A 20,942-nucleotide genomic window follows, 5' to 3' on the forward strand; every position below is an offset into this window, starting at 1 on the left:
GTCATCTTCACCTTCCTCCATCTACACACACCATAACACTAAGCATGTAGTTTTCATATTTCATCATCGTTTTCCAAACAGAATGACGTAGTAAGTGTAATTTCCTAAAATGTCACGGGCCAACGGGCGGGTCAATGTGTTGTTACATATTTATTATTACATATTTTATAAACCTGAAATAATCTTGATAAACTTTATATTGTTGGAAAGCTCTAGGAATGTAGTTTTAATATTTCAACGTCATTTCATGATAGAAATTTAGTAGTGACAGTCATCTTGTTAAATGTCACTAACCCCATAAGAATATCAATTTGTATATATTCATAATTCTAATATCCATTCAAATTAATCTATACATTTTCAAGAATCTTGACCATCTATATATCATTGGAAAGCTCTAAGGGGCTGGACACACCAAAGCTTTTATGCCTGCGGCTGGTGCATGTTTTCAATTGATTCCAATGGAAACTCAGCGTTTTTCAAATAAGTAAGAAGCTAGCGGGGTTTTTAAAGAGATCCATGAAAAAATGAGTTTTATTTACCACAAATAAAGATGAATGTGAGAAGCGATATTTACAGTGTCTGCAGTCATAATTCCTTTAAAACCAATGTTTATAGAGTTTAATTTAAAAAAAATAATTTTAAGGTTACGATTCTCTCTAACATAGTACAGTGTAAAAACAAATATGTCACCACTGACCTTGGTGCAGATGCATAAGTCATGGAACAATAAAAAGAAACAAAGGAAAAGATAAATAGAACAGTAGAAAAAATGCAATAACCACATCTATATACAGAGAAAGCAATTTAGGCAGACAAATAATATATAGATAAGACAACTATGAAGCACAATAATGCTTTATTGCATTGTTGAAAGCAGAAATAATTCTATTAAGAGCAGCATCAAACATCAAACATCAAGTCTGAGGTTAGTGCGCTGAGGTTTTGTCATTGTTTGACTTTGTGGAGGCAAACCCTATGTTGCTACTTCAAGCATGTACAGTAGTTTGGATGTATTTGTCCCTTTTAATCGCGCTGATAACTGATTTTTTAAATCTTATTTAAAACCATACTATCTAAAAATGATATTTTGCCATCACAAACATATGGTTAAATCTAGTAAATATAATCTTATGTATGTTTCAAATCAAATAAGCTGCAAAGCAGATCTCACAATTTTCAGAGTTTGCAACATAAATAACTGTTTGGGTCTGAGTAAATGAAAGTGTATAAAATATTAACAAAATGCAAATTGCATCACATACTGCTGGGCATGCAACGCAGTTCTGCTGAGCTGAAATAAAAGCATACTTCTTATTGCCTACTTTGCTGTGAATAATTAATGATACCCACCAAATAACTTTGCATTATCTGTAAATGTTATTGTCGGAAGATGAGGGTGAGAGATATAGGCTGTATGGGGAGTCAAAAAAATTACCCAAACATTACCCAGATTTTTACTCTGTTTTTTTTAGGTTGATATGCTTCGGCCAACTAAAATCACAGGCGTCATTACCCAGGGGGCTAAAGACTTTGGACATGTTCAGTTTGTTGGATCCTATAAGGTGGCCTACAGCAATGATGGCGAGAGATGGCTTATATATCAGGATGAAAAACAGAAGAAGGACAAGGTACTGTAGGATTTCTTATCTGTCCCTGTCACATGCCAAAAACTCATAATGTTGATGCACAGAAAGAACTTTCATATGTTGACCAAAGGCACTTTTATCTCAAGGTTGATTTTAATCACGTTTAAACCTATTTTCACATTCATTGCAACATATTTTTCACATTTTAAACACTACGCTGTACATTTGGCTTCCATTGACATGTTTATATCCTGGAGTAAATTAATAAAGTGCCTTCTTTCCTGGTAAAGGGCTGTATATTTCCTGTCAGGACTGTCCCACGATACCTCTCTCTTACTCTCTTTATGGCCTTCCTGTACCCAGATAACGGTCCAGTCTAACAGGCCTAAGTGAAGAGTGTGCCAAAAACATTTGTTCACAACACTCCAGTGGGTTACAAGCTTTCAATACATTGGAAAGAGCTTCAGCCCTGTCAAATCTCCCACATTGAAGCTGTTATTTTCAGTATTTTGAGCTCTTAGCTGTGTTCTGTACATTTTAAAGACAATTCTGGATATACTTGTTTTTAAATAGCAAATACTTTTGGCATAGAGTCCAATTCATCGTTTCATATATTATATACAGTATTGTGCAAGTCTTAGACCACCATGCCAGAATTAGATTTGTTGTTTTTGCAATTTTATGATCATATATAACTGTTTCTCAGTCTATTTAATAGAATACATCCAGTAAATGTGTATATAGTATTAAAAACTGTATTAAAAGTTAAACTGATGTGTCAAGTTTTTATGGTACACTCCCCTTCCACTTGAGCAATAGCAGGAAACTGCAGGACCTCTTAAACCTAAATGAAATCAAATCCTTTCTAATTTCTAATTTTAAAGAAATTAGTCTTTATACTTCATTCTGCTCAAAAACGCTTAATATGTGTTTAATGCCAAGAGAGGTCACACTAAACACTGACGAAGCCTAAAGAAGACATTTAGTCCTGAAAATTATTATTATATTTTATATTTCCCTGTATTTTCTGTATGTATCTTAAATAGACAACAAGTCTGGTGGCGGTGGCCTAAGATTTTGCACAGTACTGTATATAATATATTTCATGAATTAGCATAAAGTAGCCTACAGTACCTACAAAATTGTTACTTTTCACTTATAAATATGTAGGCTTGTTTGTGACCTGAATATTTCATAGGACATTTTTATGTAATACAGTCCTGTTTTACATCTCAAATTTTAGTGCTGAGATAATCTTTGTTATATGGCTACTGCCAAAAGATGGGTGTATGTGCCATGTTAAGGGCAGAAAGCTGGTGAGTATTGGCTGGCAAATAATCAGCTCCCTGGCAAGCCAAGCGCAGCATGGATCTTCAGATGAAAATGTGAAATGTCAAAGATAGCCCCCCAGATAGTGGAAAGATTTGCAAAACCTAATCCTACATCCTAGTGTTCTTGAAAATGTCCCACTTTCCTTGTATTTTTTTTTAGATTCAGATTTATATTCTAAGCTTTAACCATGTCATACAAGGCATGTTTTACGAAGCACTTACTATTTGCACTAGTATTTGATACTGAAATATTACAATATACATTCTGTGTAGGGTGTTCAAATCAAAATAGAACCGTCTGTTCATCTCTTCATCTCTTTAATAAACCCTAAATATAATCCACTTTCATTTAAATACACTTAATACAAATTATGCTGATGAACCAAATTGCAGATGAACTGTTGGTTTCTCCCGCTTAAGACTCACAGCCTGTAAGTTAACTCCTGTCAGCATTGCATTATAACCTAATCTTTCAAACATGGTAAGGAGCGTCACATTTCTGGCTGACATCATAGGTATTCAGGCCAATCACAACTTACAGATTAGCTGGCCAATCAAGGACACAGAACTTTTCAAATATGTGCGTTTCAGAAAGAGAGGAAAATCTGAAGCTACAAAAATGTATGTTTTTTAACCATAAACCACACTAACACATTGTTTTATACCACATACACAAAATAACATTGTTTTTAGCAATGAAATCCTCTTTAAGAGGTGCTTTTGGTATGCTGTTATGTTTAAAAGGTAATGACCCAAATCATACATATTTAATATTTGCTGCCAGGTTTAATGTCCAAACTTAGTAAACTAAAGCAAACTAAGCCCTTTGTGTATTGAATGTTTATTTTGCATTGAAGATCACAATATGCATAATAAGACTTTGAAATATATATATATATATATATATATATATATATATATATATATATATATATATATATATATATATATATATATATATATATATATATATATATATATATATACAAAATTGCATTGCACAGAAGAATTTAAACTACAAGAGAGTTTAAACTAGCATTAATGCTGATGAATAAAACAAATAAATTAATATATTAGGTTTGGTGTATATGCAAATTTGGTCTAAAATTTCTCGTCAAGACATACTGTATATAAGAGAAAATGACAAATAGTAAAAATAGATATATACAAAAATATGTCTTACTGTATATTTGAATGTAGTTTGTCTTATACTTAACCCTCCTGTTAATTTTAGCAACACTTTATTGTTTGGTATAATAGTTTTTAATGTTTGGTATAATAGTTTAATATACACAACAATTACTTCAAATTTAAAATAAAATTGTTGGAAAAAACATAACTTTTTATCATATATTTTATATACATAAATTGTATATTTAATAGATTAATTTCTATGAAAACGTATTGTTTGTATCACATAAATTTAGTGTATATTTAGTTTAAAAAGTAGTAATGAAAATAATATATAACATTTTATTTTATTTGAGAACAGTTTTGCTAGTTTTTCAAATATTAATAGTTAAAACACTCATTATATCAGTTTTACAGGAACACTGTGTGTACTTTATGTACATTCTGGCAGACACTTTTATCCAAATTGAATAAAAGTAACTTCAAGTCAAAAAGTATCAAGGAAAAGTCAAAAAGTAGATACAATTAGCATATTTTTCAGATATTTGACCCCAAACATAATAGGAGGGTTGATGTCACTTCCTACTACACTTCAGTGTTTGCAGTACATGTTGTGCTATAGTGCCAGCAAACTATCACAGCAACGGCTCTGTGCATATGTGTATAAGCTCATACCTAAATGTACAGCTTGTTTCATTATGGGCTGATGGATAAAAAAAACATTATAATAGTAACAAACTCGCTTTACTTTTTACGAAGCTGGATAAATATTAGGGCAAAAACAAAAAAGGTGGTGTATTTTATTTATGCTCTTTAAAATCCTGGTTTTACACTGTGTGCTTTCTCTCAACTGCAATATATGGGTTAACTCTAAACTGTGAGGTTGGTGGGAACAACAACTACTACAGTAGCTGTCAAGAACTGTCAAAGTCAAGATACCCATTACCATCTCTGTAATTTGTTCCACACCTGGAGATGGAAGACACGCTGCAGTTAGTTTCCAAAAAGATAGTGCATCTCTGCATTAACTACTAGTTGTTTATTCTTGTCAAAGCTTTGGTAGCAAAACCACAAGATACAAAATGTTGCTTGTTTATTTTTAACGAACAAAAATGAATGTAACAGTGTGTGGATATCTCCTATTTTCTTTTTGATCATTCACATAATTTTACATAATGACCTTCTTAAATTCCAATATACAGTTTATGGTCTACTCTATGAACATTCAAAATTACTGACAGGAAAATTGAACTACAAGTCTTCTGATTGGCTGAAAAGAGACTTTATTTTATGTTTGCATTTCACATAGTCTAATGCTGTTACAGAGACAAGTGTATATTACAAGACACAAATTTCAGGATGTTTTCTGTGTCCCATCAAATTGAATTTCAGCACTTTAATGTAAAAACACTTGTCACTACCTGTGTTTCTAGAGAGTGAATTTGGTTGCAAAATGTGTTTGTCACTCCCGTGAACAACCGAATAGTAAATTTATTATTTTACAGAACACACACACACACACACACACACACACACACACACACACACACACATATTAAGCGGCAATGTTTATGCTGATAGTTATTTGCAGTGTGTTTCTCAGGTTTGCTTATAAAAATAGATATTCTTTCTCTAGCTTTGACCAGAGAAAAGTCCAGATTCTCCACATTTCACTTGAAGTGGTTTTAGCCACAAGGGACTTCCCTCAATTTAGCAACAAGCCATTTTCTTAACACACAACATTATGCTCGCTTACCCTATAATTTCGGCACAAACAACTCTAAAAACCAAACAAACACTTTTACTTCTTTTCTGTCAGAAATCATCAGCTCTCTGGTAGCTTTTATCAAAGAAGATACCGGGATGAGAACAGCCAGGCACGTTATAATTGATTAGCCCCAGGCCAGTGTCAAAGGGTTAATTAGCCTGTGAATAGAAGTATTCCCTCCTTGTGCCAGGGGTCAATAGCACATTAGATAGCAGTAAATAAGACCATGTTCCAAGATCAACTACCAATGGATCTCCCATTCAAGCATGCATTTAAATTCCACTTGGTGACTACTCAAGGGAGCCGTAAGCACGGTGGTCCATGCTACTGTGGTTTTGATGCTAGTTTGATTGTGTTGTAAACATTAATATGGTAGTTTGATGAGCCACAGTTTGTAGACTGAGAAGATGTTGAAATCAACAGAGGTCATTTACTCACCTTCATGTTGTTACAATGCTTGAAGTGCTAAGAAGTGCTTGATGTACTCATGGCAACATATTGTGTTGACCCAAGGACAGCATTTTTGTAAATAAAACCTAAACCAAACATAACCATAATTGAACCCTAAAATGAGAGGGAAATGATGAGTGGTCTAGAAGCAGCTAATACAGGTTGTAAACTTGAACTTGAACTTATTTCTGAAATCTGATTGGTTGATTGAAATGTTCCCATGGTCAGCATAATGTTGCCCTGAGGACATCAACCACTTGGCAAAATCAGGAACACAAAGCAAGATATTTTAAGCAATGTGTGTAACCAAACCGTTTTTGAGCACCATTGACTTCCATAGTATTTTTTCTTACTGTATGGAAGTCAATGGTGCTTTCGTTTCCTGCTTGATTACAGGGTGAACTATTCCTTTTCAATGAATGTTGAAAAAAGATGCAATTTAATTAATGTAATGGGAATATATAAATATATACACAGTGCATGACTGATGAAAATCAAATATATGCCTTGACATGGCCTCCCAATCGGTTTCAAACCATGACTTACCGGCAGGAAAGGTATAAATCCCTCCTTGCTTTTTTTGGAAGTATGCGCCCTTGATGTTCTCATTGCAGAAATCAATACTGTGGAAACATTGCTCAATGGGTCAAATAGGAGGCACAGACCAGAACAGATTGGAGGGGAAAAGTGTAACTCTATTTTCATCCACTGAGCAGGAAGTTTAAGTATGGCTTAGTCAACCAGAAAGGGCACCAACTTTATTAGTGGAAATGTATTAAAGGAAAGCACTTTCTGAATTTTAAAGGTGCTCCTCTAAATGTCTGTATTGATACACGTAAAGACTCAATATACTGTAGATATCAACAAACAGGCCTTTCTAACCTGTTTGCTAATATACAGGTTTTTCATCCATTTCTACTCTCAAAGTGACCTTGAAGTAATAGTAACAACAATGAATTGTTCTACTTTCACATACTGCACACATTATTTATTAGGTGAGGTACATTAAATCCAGAGTATTTTGAGAAAGCCATTGTACCATCTGCAATATGTATCTGACCAAAGAGGAGGTTACAGAACAGATTTTCTTTTCACGTTTAGGTCCCCAGGTCTTATATTTATGGCTCAATAGTTATGAGATGCTTTTTTTCTGACTCGTTCTTCACATCCAAGGCTGCTTTTAACTCAGAAATGCAATATTACGTGTCTTTTTTCTGCCTTTCAAATTTGGACCTGGTCTAATGACAGCCTTGAGTTCTATTTTTCTGGCTGTTGGCAATAGGGTTCTGAGGATGATGGGACTTGAACATGAAATTGAATACACTGCAAGCCACCATTTACTGTCTTTAGGTGAGATGAGTTCTGGAACCATGGCTGCATTAGCTTGGATAGCTTTTTCTGCCCAGGATATTGACTTGCAGTCATAGGGATTCCACTTTCAACACGGATTCATTCTTTCCATTACTGAAAATCCACTTGATTGTTCCGAGAAAAGGTGCCAATCTTTAGCAACCTTGGCACGTAAAGAGTAACGTCATGCACACATAGGAGATGCTGCTTGTTCTGCATCTTTAGCTCTATAAATAATGTTTGCAATTAATAAAGTGTTTTAAAAGAAGGACTCCTGTTATATAAGAAGTTTCAAAACAAATACTTTTACAGATTTATTTCTATTGAGCACCTTCCACACACAAAACGCAATGACAGTGAGTCTTAAAGTACGTCAGGAGAACAGTTTTTCACTATCTAGAGCAGAGAATGCAACCAATTTTTTTCAATAATTATTTATGTACTTGCCGTTTTTTCCATCATTCAAATTTGGTTGGGTGGTTAATAACGCATTTTTCTGTGGTATGTCAAACTGAGAACACATTTCAGTTTTGACTTTAACCCTAATAAGACCCTTTTAGTCAATCTTACCCCCAAGCCACTTTTCTTTAGTTAAAAAACATGGTTCCCTTCATCTCAGTGGAATTAGATTTTGTGACTTTTCCAGATTATCCGTCAAGATTCATATAAAAAACTGGGCTTGATTCGGTCGTTCTAAAGAGGTGTAAAAAATGTTACTTAAATAGTTTCTTGGGGATAAAAATGACCCCAATTGAAAATGAATGGGAAATACAAAAATGTTTTTTTATTTGTCAAAAAAAATCAATGCATCCAGAATAAATCTAAAACTTTTAACACAGAAAGGTAGACTTGGTACTAGAGCACAAATGCAATATAGAAAAGACATGCTCAATCACACACACACACAAACACACAAAGGTATGACTGCCACAGAGAGCATTTTTTACAGAATTTGCCAAAAATCTGCCACAGATGCCAAACAATGATGTAAAATGCTCACACAGGTGTATGCGCGCACACACACACACACACACACACACACGCACGCACGCACGCACGCACACACAAACACAGACTCACACACACACACACACATGCGCGCACACACACACACACACTTACATTCAGTCAAATTTCTGTGGCATTTTGTAAAAACAGACATTTCAAAATGCATCAAAAACTACAAAAAAATCTACTATTTGAAATAATATTTATTTTTATGTCCTTTCTAATAACATGAATTCACAAAATCTGTCACTAAACTAGTAATTTGAGCAGTTGGCCACATCCAGTAAAATGAATGGGTCTCTATGGGCATCTGCTGGTCGAAATTATTTATTTCCTAAACTGTAAAAAATGTTTTTTTTTTCTTAAACACCAAATGGCCAAATCCAACACATAACATATTGATCAATATCTAAAAACAATTTAAATCAAATTTAGATAATAATTTATGTGTTTTATTTTATAAAACATTATATTTTACAGGTAAGCTAATGGTGTAGTTGATGAATTGAGTGCTAAACAGGTACAAAAGTACTTCAGATCTCCCAAAACAAAGCATTAATGTATAGAAGGGAAGTAAAAAAAGATATATTATTTGTATCATTAAAAATTTGTATATTTTATTTTCTGGGGTCATTGTTACCCCCGCGAAACTATAACGTATACAGGAAAATCAGGGCACCGGAGGGTTAAAGGGACTTTAAACTCATCACACGTTATGTTTTGCCGTCTTCACAGTAGCCGCCCTTTGTCCTAAAAAGTACTCTTACAATTGTATCAACCAGCTTATTATCACTTATTTGGGATGCATTTTAAAAAAGTATGTATTAAAATCTGTTTTTAACAGAAATTTCCATATATGCTGGGTTCTTATTGGCTGCTTTGTCTTCATTATTTGCTCCATTCCAAAAAAATGTTTTTTAAACAACAGTTTTGTTTTGTAATAAAGAAAAGGGATATGTTGTATGTAATAATTATTCTTCTCCACGTAACTAACAACATGCAATATATGCCATAAGTTCGAAAGGTTTTAGAAGTGTTGTACATATGATAACAGCTTTGGGAAAAAATTTAAATTGTCACCTGAAATGTGCTTAAACAAGAGGCGATGGAGAAGTTAACACACCTCTCGAAGTATAAAAAGGATTAATACAGATAATATTCTGAGTTGAGTCATACCAGATCTTGGCCATTTCTCCAGAGCTCAGGGGAAATAGGACAACCCATGGCTCAAACATCCGATTTATTGTTAATGATTTGTTTGCTGCACAGCACAGCCTGTTCACTTTCTCTGTTACAGTATAAAGATGAGTTACTGAAAAAGAGAACATGAAAATGAATGTGTCTTAAAAGAGATTGTGTCCTCATTCGATCTCTATCTTGACACAGCAGGCTGCGAGATCACCCCTTTGGGAAAATCATGCTGCCTTCCAGATCTACAGTACAACAGTTATTTTTATAGACAGTGTCAGAAAAGGGCGAACGCTCAGGCAATGCCTTCAGTTAGATGATAATGTTAGGGACTAAATTAGTGCACTGCAGATGAGAACATAGTGTATAATATGGGTTAGCCTAAAACTTCAGCAAATTAGGGACTAATATAACATGTTGTGTGACACTTATACAGTGTGTATTTGGAAATTGTCATAACTCTCCAGCATTTCTTATAAAATTCACATAAAAGTTCATTTTTTCTTTTTAAATTTCAGCACTTTACCAATAGGGATGGTAACAAAATATCAGAATTTATAATTTGCAACATTGAATTATGATATTATAAAATGACATTATAATTAAAGGCGGGGTGCATGATCTCTGAAAGCCGATGTTGATATTTGAAATCACCTAAACAAACACGCCCCTACCCCAATTCAATATCAGCTGACGTCACTCACATCTCAAACTTGTCTTCCACCATTTTGAGTACCTGAAGTGGTCGCAAAAGAACTAGAAGTTATACCTTCAATATGTTGTGAGCATCAAAATTTTCTTTTTCATCAAAAAGCTATTTTTACAACACTAAGAAGGCTCGACACAACATGATACTTTGCTCGAAGTATCACCTGTGTCTCTACACGTGAACTTGAGCATTGAGAATATTGTTTGTGTCACAGAGTTTACTAAAAAGAAGGTTTTGAACAACTGACTTTGGTTGTTTTGGCATCCGCTCGCCAACATGCGAATGCGACGTAAGGAGAGAGGAGAGTAAAGATGGATAGCTCCTAAAAGCATAGTTCCATATAAATGCACGGATAATTTGTTGTTTTGTCAAGTGAAAAACAATATTGACCTTCTAGTTGGAAAAAGGAGCCTCATATGAGATTCATTCATTCGCATTTTAAAATCGATTATTTACGTCTGGCAAAGATAGCGAGCGGACACCATAACAGCCAAAGTCAATTGTTCAAAACCTTTCTTTTTAGTAAACTCTGTACATAAACAATGTTCTCAATGCTCGCGTTCATGTGTAGAGATCCAGGTGATACTTTGAGCAAAGTTTCATGTTGTGTCGTGCCTTTTTAGTGTTGCAAAAATAGTAGTTTGGTAGGAGCGGACAGCGGCTGAAAGAACGCATCAGGGGTCGAGTAGGCATCACACCCTAACCAAGATATATTTTTTTTAATTAGCATTTCTTTTCATGACAGTCGATGTATGAAATGTCTTTCGTAGCCATTTCCCATATCCGTAAAAAACATAGACAGTAAAAGATAAGAAATCCGTAAATCGTAGCAAGCTAGCCAATGATTGTCAGTAGCCTACTGGTACTCGGTAGGTACTTAAGATGGTGGCAGGCAACTGGAATGACATAAAAGGTCACATGACTGATATTCATGAATAGAAACTGGACCTGCTTTTGATAAACCCGCCGCACACATACGCAACCCAGACAACAATGTCCTTTAGTAGACACGCCCCTTACTGCTAATTGGCTACAAGTGTGTTTTGGTAGTCCCTTTTCCAAAGTGTTTTTCAAAGACCATGTACCCCACCTTTAATAACATGTTAAAGAGTAAAATATCTTTTAGATTTTTTGTTTAGGTTTGATAGTAACATCGCCCTGGTTTTTAAAAATCTGTTTGAAACTATAATGTTTTTGGACTGTGTATTATGCCACACGTTTTGGTGCAAGTTTCCCCTTTAGATTGACTTTTATTGTCAGCAATATGTTGTTGTTTATAAAAAATGAACATATAAAAAGTATGAAATTATGAAATGTAATAATAGGCCTATAGGCCATTAAAGGTCCCCAATCCCTACTGAAAAATCCAGCAAAGACCAGCATAAGCTGGTGAGCTGGTTTTAGCTGGTCTCCCAGCTTGGTTTTAGCTGGTTTTGCTGGTGTAGGAAGCTGGTTTTGCTGGTGTAGCAAGCTGGTCTAGCTGTGTTTTGGTCACTTTTTAAGATGGTCTAGCTGGACTTAGCAGGTCAAGCTGGAAGACCAGCCGACCCACCAGCATGACCAGCTTTGTCAGGCTGGGAGGACCAGCGTAAACCAGCTAGTGCCACCTTAAACCAGCTAAAACTAGCTACCAGCTTATGCTGGTCTAGCTGGATTTTTAAGTAGGGATTTCTTTTGCTGAGGCACTTACAAGTTTCTCCAGGAGGGTTGTCTGTGTATCAAATGTCTGATCTGTTAATATGATCTTCGATGACCTGATTCCTGTCTGAATATAGCAATTATTGTCAAGCAATTTTGAAGCAGTATTGAGGTCACGATACCCAGAATCATGCTTTATAGTGAGGAGATCCATCCATCCATCCATCCATCCATCCATCTATCTATCTCACACTTGAAATACCCAGATCTCCCCACAGAGCCTTGTTTTCCCATGATCCAAAAGGACTTGAGAATGCTTTCTACTTTGAGCGTCAAGCTAGGGATTTTCACACTGATACAGCTCCATATGAAGGGCCCACTTCAAAGGATGTGTTTATGAATTGAGCAGTCTTGCAAATTGAAGAGCCTATAAAGTGGTAAAGCGTCCTTCCCTTGTGGCGAACTCCTAAAGGCCTTAACCACCAAATAAAATCTCCAAGATACTTGATGTGTCTACTAAGATAATCCTCCATTTGTTTCAGCACGTCATTCACAGCTCTCAAGACAACTTTGTGTTTCACAGCTTTGGAGTCACGAGCGGAGCAGCGCAGGGATTAGATTAAGAAGTAAACACCAGATAGAGATTTAAGGGACGTCTTAGATACGGATTTGTTTTCCTTGCAGCTTTTATGCATAATCGTTCCAAATGTTTTTGGATGCACTAAGAGAGAAAGTAATTGAGAGTGACTTGTTTCCGTCCTACCATCAGGGGGTACATGAAAAGAGTGACATGTCTCTTTCGGTTCCGGTCACAGCGTTGTTCACAGCATTTACTGACGTTTTAGTGATGCTTGCTATTGCATGGAAGACTCAAATGGATAAGTACAAAACACGAGATGTAGGCTGCATTCCTCCTTTGTGGTTTACTGTTCACTGGGAAGGCCTGAAATAGAATAGCACGTATACAGTATTTACTATTGGTAATGTAATTAACCTAAATGCATTAACAGGTCAGTAGTCTGATTAGTTTTGTGATGAGAACAGTCAAAGTGTTATCTTACATAGTGTTTCTTCTATGAATTTGGTGGAACAAATTTAAACATGGTAAAATTAGCTAAATGGAGCTTATACAGTTGCAAGAAAAAGTATGTGAACCTTTTGGAATTTCATGGTTTTCTGAAAAATTTGTCATAGATGAAGATCAGATCACATTTTAAGTCAAGGGTAGTGACTAGGGATGTCAAAATATCCAATTTCCCATATTCGATGATCATTTAAATTAACGATCAATCAATCGAATAATCGTTAACAGTAATAGTGCAATAAGCCATTACAGCAGTGGCATATAGCCAATGACATAAAAGTGTGCGTAAAAATGCCAGCTTCCTCACGCGAATTAAAAGTTTTTATTTTGTCTAAATAACATGCTACTGGGATTGTAAAATGAGTCAATGTAGTTGGTGTTTTGATAAAAATCATCAATTGAATCTTGTAATAAAATATAATGACTAATAGGCACAGTAAACTCCGCCTCATAACGGGCACTCCGCAGAGTCGGATGAAAGTCTGTGCGTCCATGACAAAATAAGTTTTCATTATCATCAAGTGTTATTTTTCTAGTTGTTCACCTTGCTTTCTGAGTCGTTGATACATCACTTGTTGTAATTATATCCAAGAAGCACACAAAGGGCACTTTTCCCGTCGTCACCTCAGCTTTAGACCTGCGGCGTACTTTCAGCAAAGATGCTTATATTATGAAGACTTCAACCTTCCATTAGAAAATGCGTTTAGCGTGTAGCGCCTCAGCCAGTAATGATGATGATCAATGATATATGTTGTGGGCGTTCAGAGTGTAACGACAGTCAGTTACAGTTTACATTTAACAGTTTCTTGCCAGAATGTAAGTTTTATATTTTAATCTGTTTATTAAAAACGGCTTCTGGTCTCCTTCCCTGTGTAAAGCAGCGTTAGCAGCATTGCTATGCTAATCAGCAGGCTTCCCTGAAGAGGGTCTTTGCTTTCAGTATCCTAACTGTGTTTAGATTTTCGGCATCGGAACCTCTCAGATCCACTGCAGATGCCATTTCGTTGCGTTAGCAGCCAGCCTCGTCTCGAATGAGGTTATAAAGGCCAAGTGAGTGTTTGGCATCAAGCATCGTTGTGATCATGGCTAGTTTAACTTCTTCGCGCTTGTTTAATTTTTTCCCCAGCTGTGTATGTGCTTTGCGCAGGCGCCGGACACACGTGCTTGCTTTGTCGACAATCGTTAATTTTTATCGATTTAATTCTTATCGACAATTAATCGAAGATCGCTTAATTATTAACATCCCTAGTAGTGACAAACATTATGGGGCGGGTTCCCAGACAGGGCTTATCCTAGTCCCAGACTAAAATGCATGTTTGAGCTGCTTTAATTTAAAAGCAACTTGTCCTGATTAATTTGAACATATTTCGTTGACATTGTTTTGTCTTAAGATGCATACCTTTAGTGTATTTTGTAAAGTATGTTTGTAAAAACATCTTAAATGACCTAATATTAATAAGGCCTAGTCCTGGATTAACCTAAACCCTGTCCGGGAAACTGCCCCAATGTGTCCAAAAATAATTACACAAAAAAATTCTGATCTTTCATGTCTTTATTGAACACACTCATTCAACATTTAAAATGTGGAACCCTTAGAATTAATAACTGGTTGACCCAACTGGTTGACTTGGCAGCAATAACCTCAACCAGGTGATTCCTGTAGCTGTAGATCAGACCTGCACATCTTTGAGGAGGAATTTTAGCCTATTCTTCCTGGCAGAACTGCTTTGGCTCTGTCATATTTATTGGATGTCTCATGTGTATGGCCCTCTTCAAGTCAATTCATAGCATCTCTATTGGGTTGACGTCTGGGCTCTGACTTGGCCTCTCCAAATGGCGGATTTTGTTTTTCTGATGCCATTCTGTTGTAGACTTGCTCTGGTGTTTTGGGTCATTGTCCTGTTGCATCACCCACCTTCTACACAGTTTCAACTGACATACAAATATTCTTACATTATCTTGAAGAATTGTCTGATATACTTGGGAATTCATCTTCCCCCCAATGATTGCAAGCTGGCCAGGCGCTGATGCAGCAAAGCAGACCGAAATCATGATCTATCCTCCACCATACTTTACAGTTGGGATGATGTTTTCATGATGATATGTCGTGCCATTTCTACGTCAGATGTAGCACTGTGTGTTTTTCCAAACAGTTCAATCTTAGTTTCATCAGTCCACAAAACATTTTGCTGCATTTTACCGCTGTGGAATGTCAATGTGCTTTTTTGCGAACTTCAGGCCTGCAGCAATGTTCTTTTTAGTAAGCAGTGGCTTCCTTCGTGGTGTCCTGCCATGGATACACTGCTTGTTTAGTGTTTTACTTATTGTAGACTAATGAACAGAGATGTTAGCAAGTTCCAGTGATGCCTTCAAAACTTTGGCTATCATTTGGGGTTGTTTATTTACCTCACTGATGAGTCTTTGTGGTGCTCTTGGTGTCATTCTGCCCACTTCTTGGTAAACTAGCAGTCCCAAAGCATCTCCATTTGTAGATTGTTTGCCTAACTGTAGACTGGTGAATTTGAAGTCTTTGAAATAACTTTGTAACCCTTTCCAGCTTTATATAAAGCAACAAGAATTGATCATAGCTCATTGAAAGCTTTTTTTTGGCCAGGCATGGTTCACATAAGCGTGTTTTTTCTTATACAGAGCAAACTCCAAAAGTTTGTATCAGTCAAAATAGCTGTAGTCCACACATCCAAACGTATTATGTTAACTCCAGGGGTCTCATTTATAAAACTGTGTGTAGGATCCTTACTAAAGGATCCTTACTAAAGTCTGCGTACGCACAAAAGCCAAAAATGGCATATGCCAAAAAAAGCAATGTTCCCTTTATAAATCAAAGATCACATGCAAGTGTGCGTAAATGAATCATCCTCAGATCCCACCCTGCGAGCCCATTTTCCCTTTAAGTTTGTTTTTTATAGATCACAACCTTTGCATGGAAACTGGCGTACACACGTTTTCAGCCCTGTTTGTGTGTACGCAAGCTTTATAAATGAGACCCCAGGTGTGCTAAAACCTGACTACAATTAGCTTTTTTGAGGTCATTATCTCAAGGGTTCACATACTTATTTTTTGTGTTACTATTTTTAGACATTATGTTTCTCAATATCCTTGACTTAGATGAAGGTCAGATTACATTTTATGACAAATTTATTCAGAAAACTGTAAAATTTCAAAAGGTTCACATACTCTTTCTTGCCACTGTATTGCTACATTCTTTTATGCAATTATTTTGTAAATGCACATTTTTATCTAAAATGAGTATAACATGGGTAAAGTTTGTATTTTAGAGAAGCAGTATCCTTAACCAAAATGGTTGCTTATATTTGGTTTTGCATGTATTTCTTTTGCGTATTTGTTAGTTCACATCAGCTTTCTAAAATGGCAGTTAACTGTTTCGCCACCATTGACGAGAAAGAGAAAACGCTTTAAAAAATGCCAATGAATAGTATTCCGGCAATCCGCAATACTGCTATTATCCATCCATATACAACCCACAACTTTTTGTTTGTTTAAAAGCAAAGGGGCTGTTCTTTCATTTGATATATTGCACGTTTATATATTATATAAGAACAATATAAGAACATTTTCTGGAAGGCATTAAACTTTTGTGAAAATCATAAAGAATGCTGGCGCTGGCTGACAACTTAAAAAAATATCAATAATGAAATACAATATCATTGTCAAAATGTAATAACTCTCCTCAACTCTTATGTTTTTAACCAGCCCTGTGAACAGTCCACTGTATTATTTACTTCACTTACACTCATAGCCAAAATATACAGGGTTTATCATTATAAAAGCCTGGCGGGAAATGCTTGGCATTGAAAGACTTGTGCACTTACAGTAGATTTCCTGCAAACATCTGATGAGAAGTTCAGTAAAGGAGTTCATGTTTTCAGCTGCCCTTTTGCCTGATCAATATTTTACGACATTCCCCTTGCTCTTCCTCAGAGTGCATCAGAGATACATGCAGTAATGTGCAAAAGTGTTAGAGACCTTAGATGAACCTTGGAAATCTAACAAATGAAAGAAAATAAATAAACATGTTTTATATTTCTATTTTAATGGTCTGACTAAAGTTAGTTAAGTTACAAAACACAAGATTGCTTCTATGGTGCAGAAGGATATGTTGATTTAAAGTGTGAAAGAGAGGATAGGTGACACTCTTCTTATCAATCAGTCCTCAATGTAAGAAGTCAATGCTCTTATTGTTTGTTCTCTTATGGTGAATATAGTGTTGCCAGTTCTTTGAAAACTCAGCCAAATGACAACTGCCTTTGACACCCACTCTGAACTTTTCACCCTGAATGTAAATGGGATTTGTTTGTTTTTACTGTCTATTCAGCAGAATATATTTTCTGTAGGAAATATAAAGCCCAGCTTATTTCATCAGGAGCAAGTGAAAGTTCATAATTCAAAACAAGTGGCATTCTTTTTTATTGAATAAAATGAATATAGATGTAATCTGGACATTTTTCTTAATTTTTCCAGGTCTTTCAAGGAAATTTTGATAATGACACCCACAGGAAAAATGTTATAGATCCTCCCATCTATGCTAGATTCATCCGAATCCTTCCGTGGTCATGGTACGGAAGAATCACTTTGCGTGCAGAGTTACTGGGATGCACAGAAGAAGAGTGAAGACCCCTGTCCAATTTTTCCTTTGTTCCATATTCAATATAAACTGAGCTTAAACATGTACATTTTAAATGGGTTTCAGTAGATTTTTTTATTTTGTAATATTTGTTTTTTTTGTGTGTGTGTGATTTGTTTCTTTTTTAGTCTGTGGGTTTTAAATTAATTCCATTCATATTTTCCCTTCCTTGCTTTTTTGTCATTTTTGTGCAATTTATTGAACTTATTTTTTTCTACTTTTTTATTGTTGATGAGCTAAATGAATAGTTGGGGTTATTTCACTGTGGTTTAAGCAGTGGAACAATAGCCACTGTACAGTGTCACTTTAAATATGACATGCAAAGCTTCTTGGACCATAATTGATCAACAAATCACAACACATTCATAAAAGACTAACATCAATATGTAAAATATGTTTCTACTTTTATTTTAACAGCAGGCCTGGCAGTTAAATCACAGCCACATGACTGGCATTCTTATGTAGACAAAAATATGATGGTATTGTATTATATGTAAGACGCAAAATAAGTGCATGACGCATACATGATAGTATAAGACAGCAGGATGTATGTTCCGTTTTTTTTTCTTCAAATAAAGCATTTTGTCAATCATTTTATTAATTATGTCACAATTTTATCCCTGAATAAAGTCCCTGGGGGTACATTCCTCATTATGTAATGATATCCCATGATCAAAATAAAAGGAAAATGAGTACTGCAGTACAGGAACCACCTATAACCCATGAACCTTAAAGGAACAGTGTATGCAAGAATAAAAAAAATCTTTACTCAACTTTAATTTTTCACAAAGAAAACACTTAAATGTGCAATGTGGGGTTTTTAGCAGCATCTAGTGGTAAGATTGCGAATTTCAAACCTCAATTTCAAAACGCAATGAGAAGTTACGGTAGCTGCCACAGGACAAAACTCGCTCTGTAGAACAGTTTGTCTGGTTAAAGCTACTGTAGAAACATGACGATGACTTTCATGTAAGGGAACCCGCGGTTTATGTAGATAAAACGTCTCATTCTAAGGTAATAAAAACAATACAGTTCATTATGTAAGGTCTTTGTACATCACTGGTAATATAGTTATGTATATTATATTGCATTTTTGTCAAGAGATCCTTCTAAAAGTTACACAGTGCACCTTTAATTCATGCAATTAAAGTAAATGGTGAACAAGGCAGTCAGTTCTTGACATTCTGCCTACAGTATCATCTAAGTCTGTGTCTCATGAAAGAAATTCCTATAGGTTTTTAACAACATAAAGAGAGAGTAAATTATGATCCTATCAGTTACTAGAAAAAAGACAATATACAGGCAGTTTGTAACTAGGCATTTTTATTAAAATTATGTCTTGGGCTTTTTGATGTATGCAATATTGTTTAAGATTTTCAGATATATTGGTTTATCAGGCTTTTTACTGTCCATACACTGGAAAAAAATTATTCATTCAATTTACTCAATTTTTTGAGGTGGGTGGTCGCAATCAATTTATTTAAGCTATATTTAATTTCAAAAATTTGAAAAACAAAACAAAAAAACTTTTGTTTAAATGTAGCTTAAATAAATTGATTGCGACCACTTGCCTTAAAGGAATTGAGTAAATTGAATGAATCATTTTTTCAGTGTACTACTGTATTTTTTTCTTGATTGTAAAAACCTCAGGTTGGATCTGATGATTTTAAGTGCTTACAAAATACCAATAATTCTAACTTTATTTTAAAAGTCCCTTTGACACATCCCAAATTTTGCTTGTTAGAAAATATAAAGGAATATGAACACAAAAATGGGATTATAAATGTTCCCTTTGATAAAGGAACTATTAAATAACTGCTTTCATTTATTAAGAACGTTAGATACAGATGTTTATACAGATGTTGTTTTATTTAAATTGAAATATAGTTATTCATTGAAAGGTTGATCACCATTGGTTTGTGAAATCACTGGAATGCATAATTTTATTTCCTACTCTAATGAAACTGAATAAACTAAAGGGCCAGTGGTATTGTCACATAAATAAGGCGTGTAAGGGTGCAGCGTTATTTGTACAGTCTTCTACGTGACATTAAAAAATAGCAAAAAAGAGAAAAGTTAACAAAATGTCCAAAATGTAATGACATGAATTCAGCATATATCATACAGTAGTATCAGCATAGACATCACGTAACATATATTTTCTAACAGATAAATGTTGGTATCAAATATTTATATGTTTATCATGATTATTGGCCTATATGGAGGTACAGTAATTCTAACATTTAGTCTAACATTTCCCTGTGTCTGTGAGATGATTCTCTAACATTGTTCAGATAACTTGTGTGCTCATTAAACAGTTTTGTACAGACCTTTTGAGGGTGAGTGTCTATGAAGCAAAAAAACTACAAAGTTATGTATATTGGTGGGTCTGATAATCCAGCATTTCAAGTACATGTGCAGTGAACAGTGATTGTTTAGAAACAAAAATAAAGAGCTACATTTAAAAGAGTATGACAGTGTTTTAGTGTCACACTTAACTAGAAGAATTGTGTAATTTCAAGAATAAAATTATGTTTTGAGAATAAAGTTATAATAGTTGTAATATTAAAGTGTAAGGTTACGAGAAGTCATAAACTGCATAATGTTGTGTGAGTAAAGTGTGTAGCTTGTGGGACTATTCTTTAAACATTAAATTTTTATTCTTGTAATGTAATTATTATTATTATTATTATTAAAGTCTTTTTATATGTTTATTTTATTTTAACTTGACACTAAAATTCTGTCATAAGAGAGACTCTGTGGGCCACACACTTTTTTGTTTTGTGTTTTTTTAATGCTGTCAAATTTTACAACAAAACTGTCATTTTTTCTTTTTGTTAATTCAATGTCAAGTAAGTGCTGTATGGTAAAGCACACTAATTATACACTAATAAGTTTAAGTGAAGTGTACAAAGGAGGATAGCCATTGCTACCACTATAGACGGCTCCCTGATTTGACAAATAAAAAACATCTGTGAAAAAGGTTTGATTTCTGTACATCACTTCTTTTTTTGCTGTACTCATCTGATGAAA

At 34.9% G+C, this 20,942-nt stretch overlaps 1 protein-coding gene across 3 annotated transcripts in view; it reads left to right on the forward strand.

Moving 5' to 3' along the window:
• The window catches only part of edil3a (EGF-like repeats and discoidin I-like domains 3a), a 244,382-nt gene extending 225,881 nt beyond the window's left edge, over positions 1-18,501 (forward strand). For all 3 annotated transcript variants that reach the window (XM_055200158.2, XM_055200157.2, XM_055200159.2), the window contains 2 exons: positions 1,476-1,631; positions 17,747-18,501. In XM_055200158.2, the coding sequence (XP_055056133.2) occupies positions 1,476-1,631; positions 17,747-17,896 (306 nt within the window). In that variant the 3' untranslated portion in view covers positions 17,897-18,501. The remainder of the gene's footprint in view (positions 1-1,475; positions 1,632-17,746) is intronic.
• The last annotated feature ends 2,441 nt before the right edge of the window (positions 18,502-20,942 follow it).

This window comes from Misgurnus anguillicaudatus, chromosome 22 (genome assembly GCF_027580225.2).
Source record: "Misgurnus anguillicaudatus chromosome 22, ASM2758022v2, whole genome shotgun sequence".
NCBI lineage: Eukaryota > Metazoa > Chordata > Actinopteri > Cypriniformes > Cobitidae > Misgurnus > Misgurnus anguillicaudatus.